This window comes from Falco peregrinus, chromosome 1, assembly GCF_023634155.1.
Source record: "Falco peregrinus isolate bFalPer1 chromosome 1, bFalPer1.pri, whole genome shotgun sequence".
Lineage (NCBI taxonomy): Eukaryota > Metazoa > Chordata > Aves > Falconiformes > Falconidae > Falco > Falco peregrinus.
Window position 1 is genome coordinate 12,882,195 of NC_073721.1, and position 22,460 is coordinate 12,904,654.

Genomic DNA, 22,460 nt, shown 5'->3' on the forward strand with positions numbered 1-22,460 from the left:
CTGAGATTGTTTTCCATTGGTAGCCATTTGCAGTGCTCGATTTAAGCAGTGCACTAAAGCAGAAGAACAGTACTGCAAGACAACCTTCTTGAGTCAGTGGGTAGGAAGAAAAGCTTACCTAGACAGTATTAAATCACTAAAATTGATTGTACCCTATTCCTTATGCTCCGATTCCACTGGCAGGAAAGGTATGAACCGGCTTATTTACACACATACTTGTGAACTCATTCACACACAGCTGCTTTCCACCTCGGAGCAATAAAAATTAATAATAAAAATAATTAAAATTTATCAGCTTTCAGGCATTTGGAAGCCCCAGAGCCCTATTGCCAGATCCTCTGAAAATGCGTCAGCCTCCTCATGAGAGAGATTGGGGCTCAGTTCCTGCAGGGACTGGCTGCCAGAACTGCCATGGTGCCTGGCTGTCACACTCCGGCAACAGATTATTCCGTGGTATCGATTCTCCTGCTCTGGGTTAATTCTTTTAATTGTCTCGCCACATCTTTTCTCATTATGCTGATGTAACTTGTTTAAGCATACACAGATTGATTTATGACAGCACTAGGGATGTTAATCAGATGCCTGCTGTCCAGTTAACGCATGCTCTGTAAGAGATGCAGGACAATAGCCTCCCATATGGGAGCTCTAGCCTTTCACCTCAAAATCAGAGGCAGCCTCACAGCAAGAGCAGAATGACCCTGCACTAGGAATAGGTGGCTGCCACCAGCTTTGCGGGTAAGGTAAGGTCATAGTCTCCTACTCTCAATTCCCGGGTGCCATATTCTTTAAACATAGCTGCCATCAAGGAAACGGGAAATATCTTCGGAAGTTCACTGTTCGGAATTATTGGAGCCCATTGAAATCCTAAAACCTTGTCAGGAAGTACAGGGTCCCCCTCAAATGCAGCCTTATTTGTCTCCAATTAGAGGTACTTCACAGTCTATGTTCAACATCCTTTAGCTCACTGCTGCACATTCCCTGCATTTCCCTTTTATTGAAGGGACACGCATGCAGCACAAGCCTGCATAGAACAGCCCTCTTTTCCATACATACAGTTTAGATCATGCAATGCACAGAAAACAGCATTCAAGTACTATGGAGATAGTTGAAAAGAGTTCTCAACAGTACCACTAAAAAATTGAAGTCTTCAGAAAAAATAGGACACCCTGCAGATCCAAGGTACTTTTCCTTCTACGGCTGTGCTCAAAATTAAACCAGATACCTTCAGTAAGAATGAAGTTCAACTGCAGGTGCCACCATCTCACTGAAAGTCAAAGAAAGCTTGCCCTCTAACTTTGTGTTTCTAGGGAAAGAAAAAAAAAACCCCAAAACAAAACCTCCCCATATCCACTATGCCAAACTACTAAAGAAAATTTAAGTTCTAATTCTGACTCTAAACTACATAACCAGACACTCTTTGGGATTGCAACCAGGACACTACCAGTCCCATCACATTTTGACAGCAAATCCCATGCATTCTCTCCACCAGCAAGAAAGCTCAGAGCAGGAGCACTCTCAGCTGATTCTCCCAGGTGCTCCTCCTGCTACTCAGCTGATCCTGCCTTGGTTAGCAAACGGACCTCATCTCCCATCTGCAAATCCTCCAGAGATCTTTCAGTGCAATTTCCAAACACAAACTTACTGGATGTGCTGACAAAACTCAGCATTTAGGAAGTTCATTTCACTTACAGACTACTCCTACTCTTCTTAAGCGGGGGGGGGGGGGGGGGGGGGGGGGGAACTTATATAAGGATTTATTTAGAAAATTGCAGAAGTTCTCTTTAACTGAGTTCCAGCCCCACATCAGACCCTTTAGACACAGCAGAGGGGAAGCCGATTTGGGCATAACCAAGAAAACAGCAAATAGAACAAGGCCTAGAAGTGACCAGATTGATGGCAGCAGATGTTTTGGGGAGGAAAAAATTTCACACAAAGAAGTGTCATCCAGAACTAAGTAACAACACCTGCCCTTCCACAGTTCTCATCTCATCAGACTTGTTCAGGTGCCCTGGCCAGGCCACTGCCAGCAAAGCCTCTCCATCAGTGCTGTGCAGCCTGGAGCCTGATAGCAGCAGCCTTGCAGCCCCTGGGCAGGGAGCAGGATACAGCCCTTCAGCATCAGCCAGGCCAGTACGCTGGGGCCAGCGCCACCTGTGCTCCACTGCCAAGCCCAGCTCAGGTCTCCAGAATCATCAACCCCAAGAATGATTCCCCAAAGCCCTGCATCAGCATGGCAGTGCTCAGGATGAGACAGCAGGAAGGAGAAGGGAACCTGCCACTAACCCCCCATGCTTCCAGCCCAGGCAGCGAGGCAATGGGAGGTGCACAGCCCCTGAGGGCCGGTCAGTGCAGCCCAGGTATCTCATGTTTACAGCAAGTTTTTTTTCAGAACAACCTTCATGCTGAGAGCAACTCACATTTTCAAACAAAATAAGTGAGACAACTGTCAAAGTATCTTCAGATGATTCGTGAGCAAAGACCAAAAACCTCTTACCTAATGTATTATTAAGCATAGATTGTTATTCAGCTTTATTCAAAAATACCAAAGGCTGCTTTGACAGATGTAAAAGCACCAGCAGGAGCCACTGCCCTTTGAAACTTGCTAAGAAAAACCCCCAGCTGACAAGGGCCACATGGACCATATGCTGCTCTGAAGCAGTACCGACAACACAGATCTCAGCAAACACTCCAAGTGACAAAAAGCACCATGAAATCACTACCTTCACTCTTCTGTCTCTGCCCACAACCTATCCCACACCATCACTCCAACAGCACCTTCAAACCCACACTGGCTTACTTAAGATAAACCTCACCTGAGCCCATCCTCCTGAGGAACCAGCCACGAGGACATGCCTAATGGCCCTCCCTAAATTTATGCAAATAGTAATCCTACACACCTGCAAATAGCTACAAGGTGGCTTCACTCTCCACTTGATTTTACCTATGCTGGACAGGACAAGAGGAAACAGCCTCAGGTTGTGCCTGGTGAGGGGTTAGATTGGATATTGGGAAAAATGTCTTCACTGAGAGGGTGGTGAAGCACTGGAACAGGCTGCCCAGGGAGGTGGTGGAATCACCATCCCTGGAGATGTTTAAAAAATGCGTAGATGTGGTGCTTAGGGACATGGTTTAGTGATGGACTTGGCAGTGCTGCGTTAACAGTTGGACTTGATGATCTTAAAGGTCTTTTCCAACTTAAATGATTCTATGATTATGTTGTTTGTTTCCAAAAACTAACAACTACTTCATACTTACAATGCAATGGTTTTGTAGAAAGGTATTACAAAATTGCCAGATGCCAGAGCTTTTCTTGACAGTGAAATTTCACTTAAATAGTATGAAGGTACAAGCTGATTTGTATCCTGTCATTGGGATATGTCACATACAATACATCCTGCAAACGCATTTCTAATTCTTTGCCAAGATACTTGCCTCCCCACTTAAGTAAAACATTCATATTCAATTCATTCTGCTTGGGACAATGTTGATCACTTTACAGATTACCAAAACAAAATATCTGACAGGTTATTTGAAATATCCTTCTTCTGTAGCCAGTACGAGGAGAAAGCCCAGCATGATGGAAGCCTACATTTAAACTGTCAGCAAACCTGATTGCCAGTCTGGCACTGCTTTTAAAGTCACAGAAACTATTTGTGACGGTGTGGAAGAAGTGTTTCCTGCTGTCTTAGTTTTGAGAGGCTGTTAAGCAATGAGGAATTTGATTTGGGCTACAGTAAAGCCCCAGAAGGTGAGTAGATGTGAGTGGCTAGTGGAGAAGCATTTCAAGAATCAGTAGCATCAAAAGATTTCTTCAGCGCCAGCTCCCTACAAAATTGCATGAGAAATGAGTGCAGGGATGAATTTGAGGGGTTTTGGAGCAAGGATAGATTCTGTGTTTTTACAGTTGAAAAGCGGAAATACAGGGTAACTTTGGGAAAAACAGTATTTTTATGGTTCGTTAGAGAACATTTTGACTGGCTTCCTCAAAAGAGCAAAGAAAGACATGATAGGACAAAAATGATGCTAAAGTACTAGGAAGAGAAGCAGTCACTGGGGGGAGCAGGATCTTCCCAGATCTTATAGCTGCTTCTTGCATCTCAGAGATGGACACCATTTGTGATCCTTGTCGAGTCTAGGACTGACAGAGTAAATGCCGTCCCACACAACATCATTGTCTTTAAACTGGAGAGACATGGATTTGATGAATAGACTGCTCAGTGGATAATGAAGTGGCTGGATGGTCACACTCAAAGAGTTGTGGCCATTGGCTTCAATGTCCAAGTGGAAATTGGTGATGAGTGTTGTTCCTCATTGGTCCGTATTGGGACCAGTGCTATTCAACACCTTTGTCAGCAACATGGACAGTGGCATTGAGTGCACCTCCAGCAAGTTTAACACTGATACCAAGCTATGTGGTGCAGTCGACATGCTGGAGGGAAGGGTTGCCATCCAGAGGGACCTTGACAGGCTTGAGAGGTGGGCCTGTGCAAACCTCATGAAGTTCAACAAGGTCAAGTCCAAGGTCCTGCACATGAGTCAGGGCAATCTCAAACACAAACAGACTGGGCAGAGGATAGATTGAGGTCAGCCCTAAGGAGAAGGATGCAAGGGTGTTGGTCAACAAGAAGCTCAGTGGGACCTGACAATGTGTGCTTGCAGCCCAGAAAGCCAACTAAATCCTGGGCTGAATCAAAAGAAGCTTGACCTGCAGGTTGAGGGAGATGATTCTCCCCCTCTGCTCCACTCTTGTGAGACCTCACCTGGAGTATTGCGTCCAGCTCTGGGTCCCCCAACATAAGAAGGACATGGATTCGTTGGAGTGGGTCCAGAGGAGGGCCACAAAGATGATCGGGGGCTGGAGCACCTCTCCTACGAAGACAGGCTGAGAGAGTTGGGGTTGTTCAGCCTGGAGAAGAGAAGGCTCTGGAGAGACCTTAGGGCAGCCTGCCAGTACCTAAAGGGGCCTGCAGGGAAGCTGGGGAGGGACTTTTTGCAAGGGCAGGTAGTGATAGGAGAAGGAGTAATGGCTTTAAACTGCAAGAGGGTAGGTTTAGATTAGATATTAGGAAGAAATTCTTCACTGTGAGGGTGGTGAGGCACTGGCCCAGGCTGCCCAGAGCAGCTGGGGGTGCCCCATCCCTGGCAGTGCTCAAGGCCAGGCTGGACGGGGCTTTGGGCAACCTGGGCTGGTGGAAGGTGTCCCTGCCTGTGGCAGGGGGCTTGGAGCCAGGTGATCTTTAAGGTCCCTTCCAACCCAAACTGTTCTGTGATTCCATGAAAGAAGAGACAAGGGTGGTTTAAGGTGATGCACACAGTAGATATAGGTATAGTGGGAATAAAACAGGAAAAGAAATTTTAACTTGAACATTAAAAGACTACTTAAGCTGTGAATTTTATTGGACAGCTAAGTATTCTCCAAGGGAGGAAGTGGAAACTCCATTCACTCAGCCATTTAGAAGTAGAGACATGACTTTAACATAGAGAATACCCTGTACTTTTAGAGATGGAAGACACATTATAATTTAATACCTCTCTTTTAACTCTAACTAACAACTGTCTATTATAACTAACAAGAACATCAACTATTGCTAGAGCTAACATAAGCTTAGACACAAATCCTTGAATTACTTTTTCTCTTCTCTTTCTCATCTATTTTTCTGTCTCTCTCTAAGCACTATTGCCAAAGAGCGAAGCAGCATAAAGTATGGGTGCAACATTAAAAAAAAACACAGATAATTTACCATTGCTGAAAAATAAAAGGGTGTGGGGGGTGTGTGTGTGTTATGACAACAATTTATAAAGAGCAGTTTTGCTTATTGAACACAGCTTTTATAGAAACAGATAGGCACACTTTCATGTACAGTCCCCATCCCTCGTCACACCTATATCACACGTGAAGTTTTGACAGAGAATTACAACAGACACAGTCTCCCCAGAAGGCTGTGCCTGGTGGCTATTCTCACTAATGCCAAAAGCACCATCGGCCGAAGGGGCTAAGGCTTGTCCAGCCAGTCCTGCCAACCAGACCTGCCCAGCGGGTACCCGAAGCAGGACCAGGGCCACCGAGCCCTGCCTGGCCTCCCCCCACCCGGTGCCACTGCATGGAGGCACCAGCCCTGGGATTTGCCAGGCCCTGCCAGGACTGGCTCTTCCCTCTGCTCTTCCAAGCTCCTCTGTGTGGCTCTGCCTGCACCCTTGTGTCTGTCTGCCTTGGGAACAAAGATTTTAGAGCCCAAGAGGAAGGGCAGGAAAATAATGACCACTGACATACAGGAATATGTCAATGGCTGACCATTTTGTGCACAAAAAAGATTTTGAAATTAGGTGGTTGAAAATGGACTTTACCTTCTATCTCCTCTCTTTTCCACCACCACACTTACAGAGATTATAACATACTTGTCAAACTAGGTGAGCCTCTCCTATTTGGCAGGATCAGATTAGCAGGTCTTTTAATCAGAAATTAAAATCAGAAAAGAAACACGTAATTAGTTCGGGACTAAGCGCTAAAAAGTATTACCATATCCTTAAGGGGACAAGCTCCCTATTGCAGATACTAAGTACTCAGACTATTAAGAAAATTAATATTTTGCAGACATGAGGAACACTGACTCACTGTACTTGGACTCCTCATAGCAAAAAGTTTTTCTCCTGTGGAAGAAAGACTCTTAAGGATGCATGATTAACTTAAGCCTGTTCCAGACAGCAGAGTGCATCACAGCAGTTGTTGCTTCTACCTCTTTCTCTGTAAAATCACTCTGACACAGCATCAAAACCAACTGTCATTCCAAAGTGCAAGGACTATCAATTCAGTAGGTAGCAGGACAAGCAAGCACAGATTGTACACAAGTCATTTTTTCTGTTTAACTACTCGGATATTTATTTTTATATTTGAAGAGAAAACCATCTCATTTTTCCAAGATTCCCAATGTAGGTAGGTCTTTCTTTTTAAACTAAACCAAGTGTTAAAAGAGTGACTAGCTGGTCATACTGAACCCCACTTTCCCTTCACGTTAAACTTGAACTGATACCATCACCAGACGTGTAGGTTTATATGCTTATATGTGTGTTATGTATTTTCCATTGTTTCTGAAATCTCAAAGATGCTACATGAAATTTCCCTTTCTGGGCCCTGGGCTGTTTTTGGACACAGGAATAAATTCCTCTCTACGGCAAAACCGTCATCATGAGCTGCATTTTCCTTCATCTACTGCCTCTAGAACAAAGAAAGTGGTAAGAAGTCCTGGTGCAGCCAACTCTGCTCTATTTACAGACCTAAAATCTTCTCCATCTCCTTGACATTAACAGTGACTTTCTAAAACTGCATGTTCTGCACTGGAGGACAAATGAAGTACATCTCCTCCTCCGCATTCCTCCTCTCAAACCAAGGAAGTGTCACATCCTCTGGGCTTTGGGATAAAGTACAAAATTTTAAAAGTCGTCTCATCTCACCCTGAAGTCCCTTCCCAAATATAATTACGAATTTCTAAGCCAAACACTAGGGAGAGGTGGGTTTTTTTTAACTTTAATTTACTGTGGGTCCATCAGTTTTGGCCACATTTGAAGGTACATTTTCTCTACATCAGTTCTGTCTAGTCAAAGAAGCTCACGTAGCGATGACGCATCTCTTGCAGATAAGGGTATCCGTTGATTTGATTTACTAAGAAGGCTAAATTTATTATGCAACATTTTACAAGTATAATTCTGCTTTCCCTTGATGGTAATAAATTCAATATCAGCTCCCCTGAGACAAGAGAACCAGTCCCTTTATTATCCAGACATGACCCCCAGAGCCAGATTCCATTTTAGAGACGGGAAATGACCATATCTCTGATTAAAAGGGAAACTTTAATCAAATAAAGTGCCTCATCAAGCGAGAGCCAAGATTCCAATACTCCTGACTGCAGCACAGCAATGATCCAAAGTCATATCTGCCCCCAACCCATTACCGCTTACCGCAAACGTGATATCCATCCCAAGCAGGGGGTGCATCCTTCAGCAGTTCCCTTACCATCCTGGGAGCTGCTCTTCATGTGCTCACACAATGCCGTGCAGAAACATGTTCTCAGGCTGCTGCCCCGGTTCTGTCTGTTTGAGGAACCACAGGAAGACGGGCTTTGCAGGGCTTGAGGTTTGGGTTTTTTCCCAACGAAATCAGTCTCGCAGGTGACAAGTAGCCTGAACTGTGCAGCCAAGTGCAGCAGCCATGGCCTTCAGCTCAGTACCCTTCTAATAAGACTCTCCTACTTTCTTAGACATTTCCCTTCTACCCTCTGAAAGGATCTTTTGAAGCGTTTAGGATACTAGAATATTCAGAGCCCTGGGTCAAGAGCCTTGTCCTGATGTATTTCTGCAGTTTTGCAGCTGGGGTAGTGAACGACTAACAAATAATGATAGCAATGACAGTATGGATGTCTAGGGGTATTGCTGCTGTAAGTGTGCTTTGTGACACCGCTTCTGTGTAAGCATGGTTGGATCTGTATGCCACTCCATGCAGGGATCCATCTTAAAGCCTTTCTGGCCATCTAGACAGTTTTCTTGCAACAAAGCAAGACACAGCAACTGACAGATAAATCATCTCCCTTTCAGCCACAGAAGCCCAGCTACGCAAGCAAATGAAGGCGCCCAAACTCCACATCTACTGAGGAACTGCTCTGTTGAGAGATCCAGTTATTTCATACAGCCTTCTGCAGAGATCCTCCTTGGATCAGCCCACGTGTCATTTCTGCTACAGGATTAATGACATTTACCCTCTGCTTTATGCCAGGAGCATCCTACTCATAGCAAAGGCCCTGTGCCCCACGATGCCCCTTGCTCCACAGGGCTTCCAGCCGCAGCCCTGGCCCGGCCGATGGCGAGCACCAGCTCCCACCACCGCCCTGGGAGAGTCCGGCCCTGGGGCGCGTGTGCCCCCGTGTCAGGCACGTGCAGCACAGTTACCGTGTTGCTCTCTGATTTCCAGTGCAGCTTCAGGGTCTGCTAGCGGGGAGCGCTGGCGCCGGGGAGGGCACACACCCCCTGAGGAGGGGCAGGGTTGCCGGCGGGCCCGACCCCCCACCCCCCGAGGCCCGGCCACCGGGAGGGGCGGCGGAGCTGCGCGGGCTGGCGGCAGCCCTGGGAGTAGCCCTCGGGTTAGACGACGGCAGTCGCTGGCTCCGGGCTGCGCGGCCGGGGAGGGGGGCGCCGGTTCCTTGCGGCCCAGGCGCGGGGGCAAAGGGGGTCTTTGCGGCTCGCACCGCACAGGGGCTGCGCCGGTAACCGCCGACTCCCCCGCACAGCGAGCCGGGCTTGGGTCGCCCCTCTGGGGCAACTGCGGCGCAGGGCGGCGAGGACGCGGCTCCGCCGCAGCACCGGCGGGCGCACGTCGGGCCCGGCCCGCTGGTCCTGCGCGTCCAGGCCCTGAGGGAAACGACAGAGCGGGGGCTGCGGGAGGCTGCCGGGGGAGCCGGCTCCTCGCCCGCGGCTCCGCGGGCCGCCGCACCGTCGGGGCGCCGAGAGCTGCCAGAGGGCCCCCGCTCCGGGGAAGGCACGGCGTCCCTGCCCCCCCCCCCCCCCGGCACACCCCCGGGGCGAGCAGGGACCGGCGGCACCCCCCCGCAGCCCCCTGACGGCGACGGGCCAGGGCAGGGCTGCCGCCGCCGGCGCGGTCCAGCGGGGCGGGGCGCGGAGGGCGGGCGTGCGGCGGGGCCGGCGCGGCGGCGGGGGCGGGTGGGGTTTCCGTGCGCGGCGCTTATTAGTGTGGTGATGGAGGACCGGCCCCTCGGAGCCGCCTCGCAGCGGCGGCGCGGGCTGGCGGCGGCCGCCGGGAGGTGAGCGGCGGCGGCGGCAGCGGCGGCTCGGGCGGCGGAGGCGGCGACGGGGCCGCCCCCGCCGTGCCCCATGCGGGCGGCGGCGGGGCGGCGGCGGCGCTGAGGGGCGATGTCGGAGGCGGGGGGCGCGGGCCGGGCGCGGGCCGCCGTGGCGCGGCTGTCGGAGGCGGTGGGCGAGCGGCGGCGGCGGCTGGGCACCGCCATGGGGGAGGCGCGGCGGCAGCGGCGGCTGCTGCTGGTGGTGGTGTGCGTGGCGCTGCTGCTGGACAACATGCTCTACATGGTCATCGTGCCCATCATCCCCGACTACATCGCGGCCATGCGCGGCCGCGGGGACGGCGCCGGCCCGTCCGCGCCCGCGGGGGGCAACGAGACCGGCAGCGGCGGCAACAGGAGCCTCCTGCCGGCGCGGTACCCGCCGGCCACGGGGAGCAATGAGGACGTGCAGGTCGGGGTGCTGTTCGCTTCCAAGGCCATGCTGCAGCTGCTGGTGAACCCGCTCAGCGGCACCCTCATCGACCGCGTGGGCTACGAGGCGCCGCTGCTGGCCGGGCTGGCCATCATGTTCCTCTCCACCGCCACCTTCACCTTCGCGGAGAACTACGCGACGCTGTTCGCGGCGCGCAGCCTGCAGGGGCTGGGCTCGGCCTTCGCCGACACGGCCGGCATCGCCCTCATCGCCGACCGCTACGCCGAGGAGCCGGCGCGGAGCCGCGCCCTGGGCACGGCGCTGGCCTGCATCTCCTTCGGCAGCCTGGCCGCCCCCCCCCTTCGGCGGCGTCCTCTACGAGTTCGCCGGCAAGCGGGTGCCCTTCCTGGTGCTGGCCTGCGTCTGCCTCCTCGACGGGCTGATGCTGCTGGCCCTGGCGCCGCCCGGCGCTGCCGGGGCGCGGGCCAACATGCCAGTCGGCACCCCCATCCACCGCCTGATGGTCGACCCCTACATCGCCGTGGTGGCAGGGGCCCTGGCCACCTGCAACATCCCCCTGGCCTTCCTGGAGCCCACCATCGCCAACTGGATGAAGGAGTCCATGGGGGCCAGCGAGTGGGAGGTGGGCCTCACCTGGCTGCCCGCCTTCTTCCCCCACGTGCTGGGCGTCTACGTCACCGTCCGGCTGGCCGCCGCGTACCCCCACCTCCAGTGGTTCTATGGGGCCCTGGGCATGGCCATCATTGGCGCCAGCTCTTGCCTGGTGCCAGCCTGCAGGAATTTCGGGCAGGTCATCATTCCCCTTTGCGGCATCTGCTTTGGCATCGCCCTGGTGGACACGGCGCTGCTGCCCACCTTGGCCTTCCTGGTGGACGTGCGCCATGTCTCTGTCTACGGCAGTGTCTACGCCATCGCAGACATCTCCTACTGCGTGGCATACGCCCTGGGGCCCATCGTGGCTGGCCAGATTGTGCACACCATGGGCTTTGTGCAGCTCAACCTGGGCATGGGGCTTGCCAACATGCTTTACGCCCCCGTCCTCCTCTTCCTCAAAAACGTCTGCCAAATGAAACCCTCTCACTCGGAGAGGAACATCCTCCTTGAAGAAGGACCTAAGGGACTCTACGACACCATCAAAATGGAAGAGCGCAAAGGCACAGGCAAAAACCTCCAGCCAGCGGGTGAGGTGGAGAACAGCGTGGACTCTTACCGCAGAGACCTGACAGGGGTGTCTGAGGAGGACTCGTCGGACTATGAGTACAGTTAGGTTCCCCCACATGACCCAGCCCAGGAGCAAGGAGGGGCACCTGGGAGAGAGGGAAAGGGGGGGACGAAAGCGTTACTGCATTATGTTTCTGTACTGACGTGCAATATATAGAGTTTAACCTTTGTCATGATGTAATGGCTTTCTTCTAGACTTATTTTTAATTGGTGGCAGGGTGGAGGGGGTGCGGAATGGGGGGACAATCCTGAAGGAAATTATCTGAATAATCATTGGCATAAATCTGGGGGAGGGGGCCTTCCAAAAAAACCACCCACCAACAACAAAACAACAACAAAAAATCCCAACAGCCTCATAGCTGGGGTATAATCGTGCAAAGTTTTTCTCAAGCTGAAACTGTGTGTGACATACTGTATATCTCTGTAAAAAATATAAGAAAAGCAAAAAAGTCTGTGTAAAATTTTGAATGGCATATTCAGGGACTTGGTAAATCTTGTGTACATATACTTAGATTTTCTGTTGGTTTCATATATTTAAGAAGAGCAACAACTATCACAACGTCTTATTCTTACTTGGGAATAAACTGAAGTATTGTACTTTTCTCTCTCTCTCTCTCTCTCTCTTTCTCTCTTGTGCTGCTCTCCGGTAAGTGCAATATGCTGTATTATGTTGAATTCCAAACTACAAGAATAATACAATCTGAATAAATGGAATTGAAGGGGATCGATTGCCTCTGTTTTGTTGTTGAGGGCTGCTTGAGGGAGGGAGCTGGTTGTGCTCAGCGTAACCCCTACAGTAACAATTCTTCACACAAACCTCATCGGTTACCAAAATTGCCCAGGAGAAAACCCAGTAAAAAACGTTCTCGTTCATTCTTCAAAATATACGTTAATGGGTCTGAGCATCGCACTGCAAACATGCTATCGATTGCCTAAAACCAGGTCCTTGTATTCTCACGCAAATTTAATTCTGACAATCATGAGTTTCAATTCCCGAGTAGTTAAAAAATCGCACAACCGGCAGTTAAAGAGACACGACACTGGAAAACGCCTTTCTTGGTGCCGAGAACTGCCCCTACGCTGCGGTGTAGCCGACAGGGATTAAACAAAACAAAAGATGGATGAAGTGCTTCATTCAAACCTCTGCAAAAAGTTGAAACGTTCGATCCGACCACAATGGAACCAGAGTGCACATTTTGCCCTGGAAATTTATCTTGATATGAAATAAAATCGTTCATTTAAATTCTTAGCTCATTAGGAAACAAAATACATGGCTTACAATCTCGAGAGAGGGGGGAAAATTGTAGAAACGGCCACAGCATTCACTAAAGGGCTGCCACCCGCCCCCGGAGAGCTGGGCGCCCCGAGGGAGGCGCAGAGAAGCGGCTCGTCGGTGCCGCGGCGCCGCGGGTCGAGTCGCTGCTCAGGCGGCGCAGAACTCGGGGAAGCACCGCGCCGGTGCTGTGGCGCGGCGGGTCCGGCGGAGGAGCCACGGCCAGCGCGGCGGGGCTGAGCCCCGTTTCCCTAAACCGCAGCCTCTCTCCTAGCGGTACGCGGCGGCAGCGTCCGCCGCACCTGCCCGCCGCCCCGGGGCTGGCCCCGCTCCCGGCACGGCACGGTCCGCGGCTGCCGCCGCCCGGGGCCGCCTCCCCTCCCGCCCCGGGGCCGCTGCCGCCGCCAGGGCAGCTCCCGCAGAGCCCGGTCCCCTCCCGGGGCCGCTGCCGGCCCTCCCCGCCGCCCTGCCGGCAACCCGCTGGCAGCACCGCCCGCCCCGCTCGGCCACGGAGCGCTCAGGAGCCGCAGATGCCCCGCGGCGACACCGCTCGACGCTGGCGACAACCGCCGTGGCACCGGAGGTCACCGAGAGCTGCAGCCCTCGGGGGCTCCCCTTGCCGCCGCCGCGCAGCCTTTCGGCTGGTCCCGACGGTGGTCAGGGCGCGGGCAACCCCGGCTCCGCCCGGCGCCCCCGCCCGCCCCCCCGGGGCACAGGCGGCCCGGGGCGCGGCGCCCCCGCCAGGCACGGCCCGCTGAGGGGCCGGGGCGCGGCGGGCGGGGGGCAGCGCCTGTTGCGCGCAGCGGGAGGGGCGGGCCGGGCCGGGCCGGGCGGTGCCGGGGCCGCGGGGCGGGGAGGAGCCAGGCGGCGCCGGGGACGAGCCTCGCTCCGCACGCCCCCGCCCAGAGGGGCCCTGGCCGCGGAGCAGGCGGCGGTACCTTGGACAGAGCCGCCGCGACGCGCCGAGCCCGCCCGGCCGCCGCCCCGGAGCGCCCCGACGAGCAGGTAAGGGCGGGCGGGCTGCGCGCCCCCCGCCGCCCCGACGGCGCGGCTGCGAGAGCCGGGGCGGGGAAGCCGCGGGCATGGGAGCGGGGGAGTGGGGTCCCGCAGCCGAGAGGGCTCCCCTCGCCAAACTCCGCGGCACCCACGGGGCCGCTCCCGTCGGGGCCCCCCGCGGGTCCCGCCGCGACGGGCCGTGCGGGAGGGAAGGGACCGCCCCGGGGCCGGGGCAGGGGGAAGTGCCGGGGCGGCCCCCGGCAGAGCGGGAGCGGTCCCCGACGGGGACGGGCTCGGGCGGTGCTGCGGCCCGCAGGGAGCTGCCGGCAGGCGACAGGGAGGCTCCGGGGCCGCCTCGCACTGCCAACGGCCGCCGCAGCGCGACTTCCCACAAGTATTCGTGGGAGCGCGTACGCCCCTCTGAACTTTAAGCGTCGGTTCCTGAGAACTTGAAGCTTATCTTCCTGCTGCCACTGGCAGGGGGGATGAATAGATGGGGGCTGAGCGGAATGCACTGCAACCTGCCCCCGGGGCCGCAGCGGACGGAGAACTCAAGTATAAGCACATGGGCTTATTTCAGCCCCTCTGTGCTCTCGGCTTAGGGGGAGATCAGTGCCTTTTGTTGTGGATTTGAGCTGCTCCTTTGAGCTGTGGGGAAGCCACCGGCTCCCCAGCCTGCTGTGACTCGCAGCCGCCCTGCTAAGCCACTCGCCCCAGCCCTCCAGCTAAGCCAGCCGTAAATAAAAGCGGCTAGGATTATTTTTTTTTTTTTGCCTAATAACTTTGACAATGCACCTCACAGTCGTTCCAGTGAGCAACTTTGAAGTCATCTTGAATTTCTGCAGGATTTTCCCTCGTGTCATTTTCCTTGTCCTTTTTTAAGCAAATACAGAATTGGGTCTGATGTTAAGCTGGCAGCACTTGAACCAGAGGCAAAGCCTCGGTTCATCCCCCTGACAGAGAAAAAGTACAGCTCAGGCTACCCCCCCTCCGCACCCCCAAAAACTCTTCATCACACGGATTTTGCAGATAGGCGAGTCTGTTATTAGTGGCATTTCCCACAGTCACAGAACCAGTACGGACTCGTAGCCGGTGTGACTCCATATTGCAGTTTGACAAAAAACATAGGGAAAGAAAGATCAAAAGTCCCAGTGAGAAGGATACCGGCACGCTTTTTCCTTTAGGGTGGTGCAGTTTTAGGGGCCCTGGAGACAAAATGGCTGCTCTGTATTTGAACACAGGTGGAGAGCAGAGGCCAGCCCATAAACTACTGAGCAAGCCACGGTTTTCCAAGAGTTACAGAATGTGTCCATTATTTGACGTGCTTTGAACCTGTGCTGCCAGGAATAGAGCACCTGTGCAGCACACAGGAGGGAGCGGAGCAGCACAGTGGGTTAATGTGGCCTTTCCATGAGGGAAATCGTCTCTCAGCTGGGTTGAAATCATGAGCAGATGACAGATCAACATGAGTTTGCTGCGTGGCTCATTGCAGGGCCCCAGGGACATCTCTCAACCTTATTCAACCTACTTCACAGCACATGGCCCCGCTGGCAGTGCGGGACTGGGAGAGGACAAGATCAACACAAGGTGTCAGTGACCACATACACATTGGCAGAGCCATGCTGAAGCCTCAAGGCTGGAAAAGCCAAGCTGGTTCTGCAGGACAGGAATAATGCACAGCCATCCCTGCCCATCGCTAAACAAAACTCTTCATCTCACTTTCAGGTTTTTATCCAAATTGTTCTTAAAAGTTGTTGTAGGAGTAATTCAAGTGCCTCGAATGTATAGTCCCAAGGGTTTCAGAAAGGAAGTTCTTTTCTACTTAGTCAACACGTTGTCTTTGATATTTCGCATACACATAGTGCAAAGTAATTAAAAAAAAAAATAATCCCTAAAACAACTCCAAAACCCCCTATGATTCATCAAGACCTGACTGAACAGATGGAACTTACTCTGCTTTAGCTGTATCACCATAATTGAAGGGTAACTGCTTGATGTGGGCACTATTATATAGGAAGAAACGTCTGGCATATCGCTCATTCTTGTACAGAAAAGGAGCAAGAGGCACCCTTAGAAGTGAAAACCAGGGTGAGCACAATACCAGAGACACACAAGTGGAAGTATGTTCTCTGTCACAGATGACTTCTGTGACTTTTGGCAGGTTAAGCCGTCTCCCTGGATAGGTATATGCTATTTGGAAAGACCGCTGTGTGAAGTGGCTCAAGTGCAGCATATGCCACCCCTCGCACCCCTCCCACAGCCAGCCTGCCAGCCTAGGCAGGCTCACGGGGCCCCCCAGCCCAGAGCTATGCCTCAAAGTACTGGCACCCTGCGAGCTTCTAGTCTGCAGGGAGCAAAGGCACGTCTCCGTCAAGCTCGCTTCCACATCTTTAACATGGAGATGACAGCACCTCACTGTGTCCATGGAACCGTTCAATGACAAATACATTTAAAGACCATGATGCTTTCATATAAAATAGTAAGGGGACGACGCAGAAGATCCTTAGATAAAAAACTGAAGCCTTCCTATTATCTGTGTCAACACGAGTACATTCAAAGAGAAGTCACCTCTTTCCTCCAGCTAACACATAGCGGTAATAGAAAGCGTGCAGATCACGGCACAATGCGTTGCAAAGTAAATTAGAAGGACAAAATAAACCATGCTGAGAAGACATCATTTATGTGTATCAGATAGTTCTGGATAAAGAAATTTATAGCAAAATGAGACAAACAATGTCAGAGCAATCTCCACAGGGCTCAGTTCAGCTACTTCTGAACGTTGTACTTCTATTTCTCTTCAGTTTTGCATTCTGAAGCTTCTGTGTATGCTTGCACAGGGAATATTCCCCACGTACATTTTGGTTATAAATAATGGGTATTGACTGGACTTTAAATCTTTTCTATTTCCAGAACCGAGGCGTGAGGCTCCATAAGTGCCCCCGAGTGGCTTCAATTTCTGTCCTCAACAAAAGATATCAAAAGAAATGCAGGAATGCCTATCCTAGAAAAAAACATGCAGAAGAAAGAGAAAGATACATGCAGTAAAGATGAGACAGTAAGTGACTGTTTCTGGGAAAACAAAAAACAAGAAAAAATGTTGAAGATGGATGACTTAACAGCTTTTAATGCTGTAAATTAATACAATAATTGTAAACCAAGCTCTGTTCCAGAGCAGAGTTCTTCATTTCAGGGAACACTAGGATACCTGAAGCAGTTCATAATCAAGAACTTTGGTGTAACATTAGTGCTTCTCATACCCAAATACACTTTTCCTCCCAACATCCTGTGAAGAATTCCAGTAAGTGAAATATTATTACACAGCAGCAGATGCATTACTGTACAGTCAGAGATGGCATGTAATTATTTCTTAATAGTACAGAACTATCAAACTATCATGTATGATTCATTTTCAAGCTGGTTTAAAAGATGCCGGATGTGTATGCCTATAAGCAGTCAACCCCTTGGGTTTAAAGCTTTTTTCCTAAGCAGAGCCATGAACTGTAGAGCAACCTTACCCAGAAAGATCGGGCCAAAGCCAGTATCAACAAGAAATATCATTTCACCCATCGGTTTCCACTGACCTAGAAGTCAATGACAGAAGACATATGCCCCTGACTAAACATAGCTTGAAACTGTAGAATTACCATTCTATCATTTCTGAGATCCAGGGTGTGTTACAGGCTAAATTGGATTTGCATTTCCATTAATAGCAGGTAATCCTACGACACATTTTACGAGTACCTGAAATCTTCGGTTTCTAGATAGGGAAATTTAATGCAGTTTTTAATTTAATTTAATTAAATATCTGACTTTTCTGTGGGTGTCAAAAGGCAGGGCTGGTATTTGAGCTCTGAGGACACCCACTCCCTGCCTTCTGTTCCGAGCACTTCCTCCACTCCCTCCATCCCTACGTGCACTAGCAAAGGAGTTTGCAGCTAGCCTTGCTCTGAGCAGCAGGTGGGACTAGGTGACTGTCAGACATCTCCTCCAACTGAAATCATGCTATGGTCATGCAGTCCTGTGAAAATGAATGTCTATTTCATCAAGAGCTAATAGAAAAAAAATATCTGAATTTTACCTGCTTTAGGAGACAAACAAAAATCAGATTAGAGAAATAAACCCTCCCAAAGTTTACAGTCTACACTGATCGCTAATGGACAAGCACAGTTGAATTAGATGACCATTTCTCAACAGGAAACATGTCTATCTCCCTAAGGAACCATGCTTAGAGCATCACAGCCTCTTGCAATTTCCCAGTCCTTCATGGATTACATCCTTGCTTGATTCTCCCACTGCCCCCATGATTGCTCTGGCTTTTAAATGACTAATTACAATTCACTTGGTTAATTTTAGATTAAAAACAAAAGAAGCTTAATTGCATGAGCAGCATGAGATTGTTTTTTTCCCAGATATTGTTGGTTTCCTGCTCCAAACAGGATAAAGATAAAGCAAATATAAACAGAAATGTTTTATCAAGCCTTCTAGGAGGGTTCCACCCTGGCCGACAGCAGAGGTTTGGCAGGGTAAACCACAGGTTTATTGAGGATTGTCTGTAGTCAGTACTAACGAACAGGTAGACGTGCATGTCTTTTATTTCTCCAATTTTATAACCAGTCATATTGCCAATTAAACAAGTATTTACCCCTGGTTTTACTGATCACAAGCTAAGTGCACTTCTTTACTAATGAAATACCTTCTCTTAATGCATTATTTTACTATACTTTAATGTGTTTGAAGATTTCCTAGAGTCTAGCTCAGGCTATATGCTTGCATCATGCCTATTTACCTGTTTGTCCTAGGATTTCTAGACTTTTTACAAAGGAAAATTCTCCACTAGTTTCCTGGCTTATCTATTTGAAATCCTCATTGGCCAAAGGCCTACAAATAGAGCCACTGGATAGGTACCACTGCTTCAGTATTGCATACAGCTGCATACTGTGTCCTAAAATCCAGACAGTTTAAGACCTAATGAAACTCCACTGAAGTCACACAACTACATTTGCAGTAATCAGGCATCTCAAATGCTAAAAAAAAAAAAAAAGGGATGCAATATATTGTTCAGTAACAGAAGGGGAAAAAAAGAAGAAGAAAAAAAAAAGAGGACAGTTTGGGAACAATTAGAATTACTTGCTAATTTATTTTTTTTTTTATAATTAGGCAGTGTCAAAACTTCCAGTCCCACCACTACAACAGACCTTATGCATGTACCTACAATGCATGAAACACTTGGTGCCAGAGGAGCAATTTAGAAAGACCAAGGTCATTGTGGAGCAGTTTGGAATTGCAGGAGGTTTGGGGGAATCCTTGCAGCAAATCCTCGAGGAAAGAAGGGAAAAGACAACGAACTGGGTAAGCAAATACAGATGAGAAAAATTTTTGCTGTATTGAGCAATTGCAAACTCTTTGTGGTGTTCTATATATGCAATCACTGCTTGGTTTCAGTGGGTCGTCACATCAGAGTCTACCAAGGGAATGAATATTTCAGACATATTAGGCTAGATTTTTCAAACAGTGTTAAAATCTATGTCATTATTAAACAGTTTGTTGACATAAATGAGGGAATTCGTGCACCTCAGGTGCATGCACACAGGTGGCGGCTCTACCTGCAGGAAACACTATTATATCCTTTTTGGAGATAATGTCTTCCTCTCTCCTTAATAACAGGATTTAGAGTTTTTATTAAAATTAAAAATGCTTTCTGATAGGGCTATAAAAATGTGTCTTGTATGCCCATCTACCCAAAACTCTGATCCAAATTATTCTAAAATAGAATACTACAGGATAGGAATTACTCTTTTTAAATTAAAATACTATTTGCCATTTATTGTCAAACTGTACCAATGTAGTTACTCAGAAGTATTTATTTTGCCGAATGTTCACACACGTGTATACATAGATATATCTCTATCTATCACATAGACCATGCTGAGACCTCAGCCTTTGAAAAAGCTCAGCTTTCTGCTTCCCAAGATGGAAAACTAAATAAGCCATAGATAAAGTAGATTTTATCATTCCACAAAGTCACAGTTCATCCTGCCTGCATTAACCACATTAGAATATGGCAGCTGAAAACTAGAGACACTTCCCAGCAAGGAAGAGAGACACTGGATAGTTTCATGGATTCAGTAAAATCCTGCAGGCTTGCTACTGATGTCAGTGAAGCATGGTTCTCCCTTAACGTTTCAGTTGTGTGACCTGCAAGACGACTCCATCAAATTGCTGCTATAGAAAAAAAGGCTACAGTACTGGCAGTGCTTTTATTTTAAAAGCAATTCTTAATTTCTGAACGACTTGTTGCCACAGTCTGAGGGCTCCATTAAATGCTGCCCAATCTTGTTTTGTTATTCTGATCATAGAACTTCATGGTTTTGGTGGCTAAATTAACCATTGCTTAAATAGCGTTCCTGATAGCAAATAGTGTTCCAGGAGACAACTGTTCATTTAACCACTTACAGCATGAAAATTACAGAGGAAGGATGTATAAGTGTTTTCTGTAACATCTCAACTTTGAACACTGGTTATTAAAATTAAATACCTGATTCTTAAGATAAACTAGAAATGGTTTTGTTTGGAATTTAACTTGCCAGGAGTACAGCTCTAGCCTGTTCTTCTGAAGACTCCAGAGACTGTGGGGGAAGCATCTGTTCTAACAGCAATGAAATATCTCAGAGGAAAACTTTTTCAACTGATGCATGCATTCGTAATTATTTTTGCATAATTTCCTTGTTGTTTATAGTTACTATATTCAAAGCATGCTGCTAAACTCAGAAAGACTATTTGATCTTTTTATGAAAGCCTCCATTTTCCAAATAATGATTCTTCAAACTCTGCTCAGACATAAAGCAATGCAGTTACTGTACATATGTGTTTTCAATAAAAATCTTTAGAAATTTAATACTTGTGTCTGTCTGGGTCAAGCATCAGCAATCTGCATTTGTGTCAGTGGACACAGAGGGAGTTCTCCAGGGGCCCTATCCACATGCCAGTATCTGCAGGACTAAACCATTAGGCTCGGGAAATTCTTTTCCCACTCTGTCTTGCTACAGGACAGTATCTGCTGGCTAACAACAGAGCATCTTGGCATTGCTGACAAATATTTGAAGCCCCCTGAGGAAAGCCATCACTAGTAAAATTCTGTCCATCTCTTAAATCACTCTTCAAGAGTCAGCAGTTAGCATGTTGTACTCAAACATTTTTTTGTTGTAGAGAAAAGCAAACAACAAAATACCCAAAGCACCTCAATATGGAGCTTGTTTACTTTTTAATGGAACACACTGTAAATTGCCATTGATTGAAAAATAGGATTATGGAATTGCAGCTGATTTCAGCTGAGCTGAGGTCACAGAGCCCAGACTGAAAATGCTCAGCGGCTCCATTAATCAGAGCCCATGCCTGACACCAGGAGCACCAAGCACTCTCCCCTCATGCCCAGACTGCCTTTCTGCACGTTGCTCATAGCTTTAAGAATTCACATCTCCTTCCCTTAGGTGCTTAACTACTGGCTGGATGACATGTACCTCAACAACCGACTAGCTCTTCCAGTCAATTCCAGCCCAGCAATTATCTTTGCTCGTCAGTATTTCAAGGATGTAGATGACCAGCTGAGGTAATGTATTACGACTTTGTAGCTTTTGCTAAATGAAAGGATATTTTAAATATACCGCTTTTGCAAAAAGACAATCAACTTTCATTAAAAAATAAGGGCTGCAACCATTAAATGATTTCCTACTAGGCCTGCTGACTGAAGACAGTGTTTCTGGGGATACTCATACTGATAATCAGAAATGAAAGCATCATTATTATTCCATTTATTGCATGAAAAATAATGCCACGGTATTTATAATTTTTTTAAGGAATATTTGCAAAGCTTTTCATTGTGTAAGTAAAGCATTTTGTGATGGAAAACAGAAATACTGATTTCTGACACATTCTTTAAAGGAAAACAATTTTTAACGTGCCATCACTACAACTTGTAGCCACGCTGCAAACAGAAAAGGCCACGGTGGCATTAAATTGTCTGTCTCAGGTGCCCAAAAGAGCACCAGAAACACAGGGGATCTAAGAATAAGAATTCAGAAATCATTCCTCCCAAAGAACATTGCTTTCCTCAGGCCCATCCATCCCAGCCCTGAACTGGCCTTTCTCCTTTGAGCTGTTGTGGGCAATTACAATCATTTAAAAAGTGGAAAGGTAAGCAAGTAGTCAAGCACAGAATATACCTCTCCAGGCGCCCTTAAAACAGGATTCCATTCTTCAGCCTTTGCCAAAACATTTTCTCCTTTTAAAACAGTAAACCAGATCAAATCTACCTTCACATAGTGCAATTTTCCTCTTTGCTTTTAGCACTCTCTAGCTGCTCATTACTGAAAGAATTAACTGCATGTGAATTTATGCTATTATAAAACAGCCAGAACCCTGAAGCCAATATGTGTTATTTTAACATCTTGCATAGGCAACCAATGTATCTTTTTACTTTACTTTGAACATAACTATAAATGCTTCTATTCATTACTGAGTAAATTTATTGTGCACACAGCTTTCAAAAAAACTCCACTTTGCATTTTCTAATGCACGTGCTGTAACAAGGAAATATTTTTCTCAGAGCCTCCCACTCAGACACAGTGCAAATGGGCAGTGTCAGGAAATAATACACCTGTCCACAGCTCTGCAGAAAGAGTGTCTGCTTAGGACAGGAAGTACTCTAATAAAATGGACAGCTTATGAGTATTGATAT

At 48.9% G+C, this 22,460-nt stretch overlaps 2 protein-coding genes across 2 annotated transcripts in view; both read left to right on the plus strand.

The window, feature by feature from the left end:
* The first annotated feature begins 9,739 nt into the window (after window positions 1-9,739).
* On the plus strand, window positions 9,740-12,174 carry SLC18A3 (solute carrier family 18 member A3). Its single transcript, XM_005236758.3, is given in 2 exon segments — window positions 9,740-10,569; window positions 10,571-12,174. Coding segments are annotated over 2 exon segments (1,587 nt in total). The 5' UTR covers window positions 9,740-9,915; the 3' UTR covers window positions 11,504-12,174.
* Window positions 12,175-13,593: 1,419 nt separating this feature from the next.
* Window positions 13,594-22,460, plus strand: part of CHAT (choline O-acetyltransferase) — a 36,233-nt gene continuing 27,366 nt past the window's right edge. The window contains exons 1-4 of the mRNA XM_055793834.1: window positions 13,594-13,735; window positions 16,637-16,781; window positions 18,884-19,075; window positions 21,214-21,332. Coding sequence (XP_055649809.1) covers window positions 16,719-16,781; window positions 18,884-19,075; window positions 21,214-21,332 — 374 coding nt within the window. The 5' untranslated portion in view covers window positions 13,594-13,735; window positions 16,637-16,718. The remainder of the gene's footprint in view (window positions 13,736-16,636; window positions 16,782-18,883; window positions 19,076-21,213; window positions 21,333-22,460) is intronic.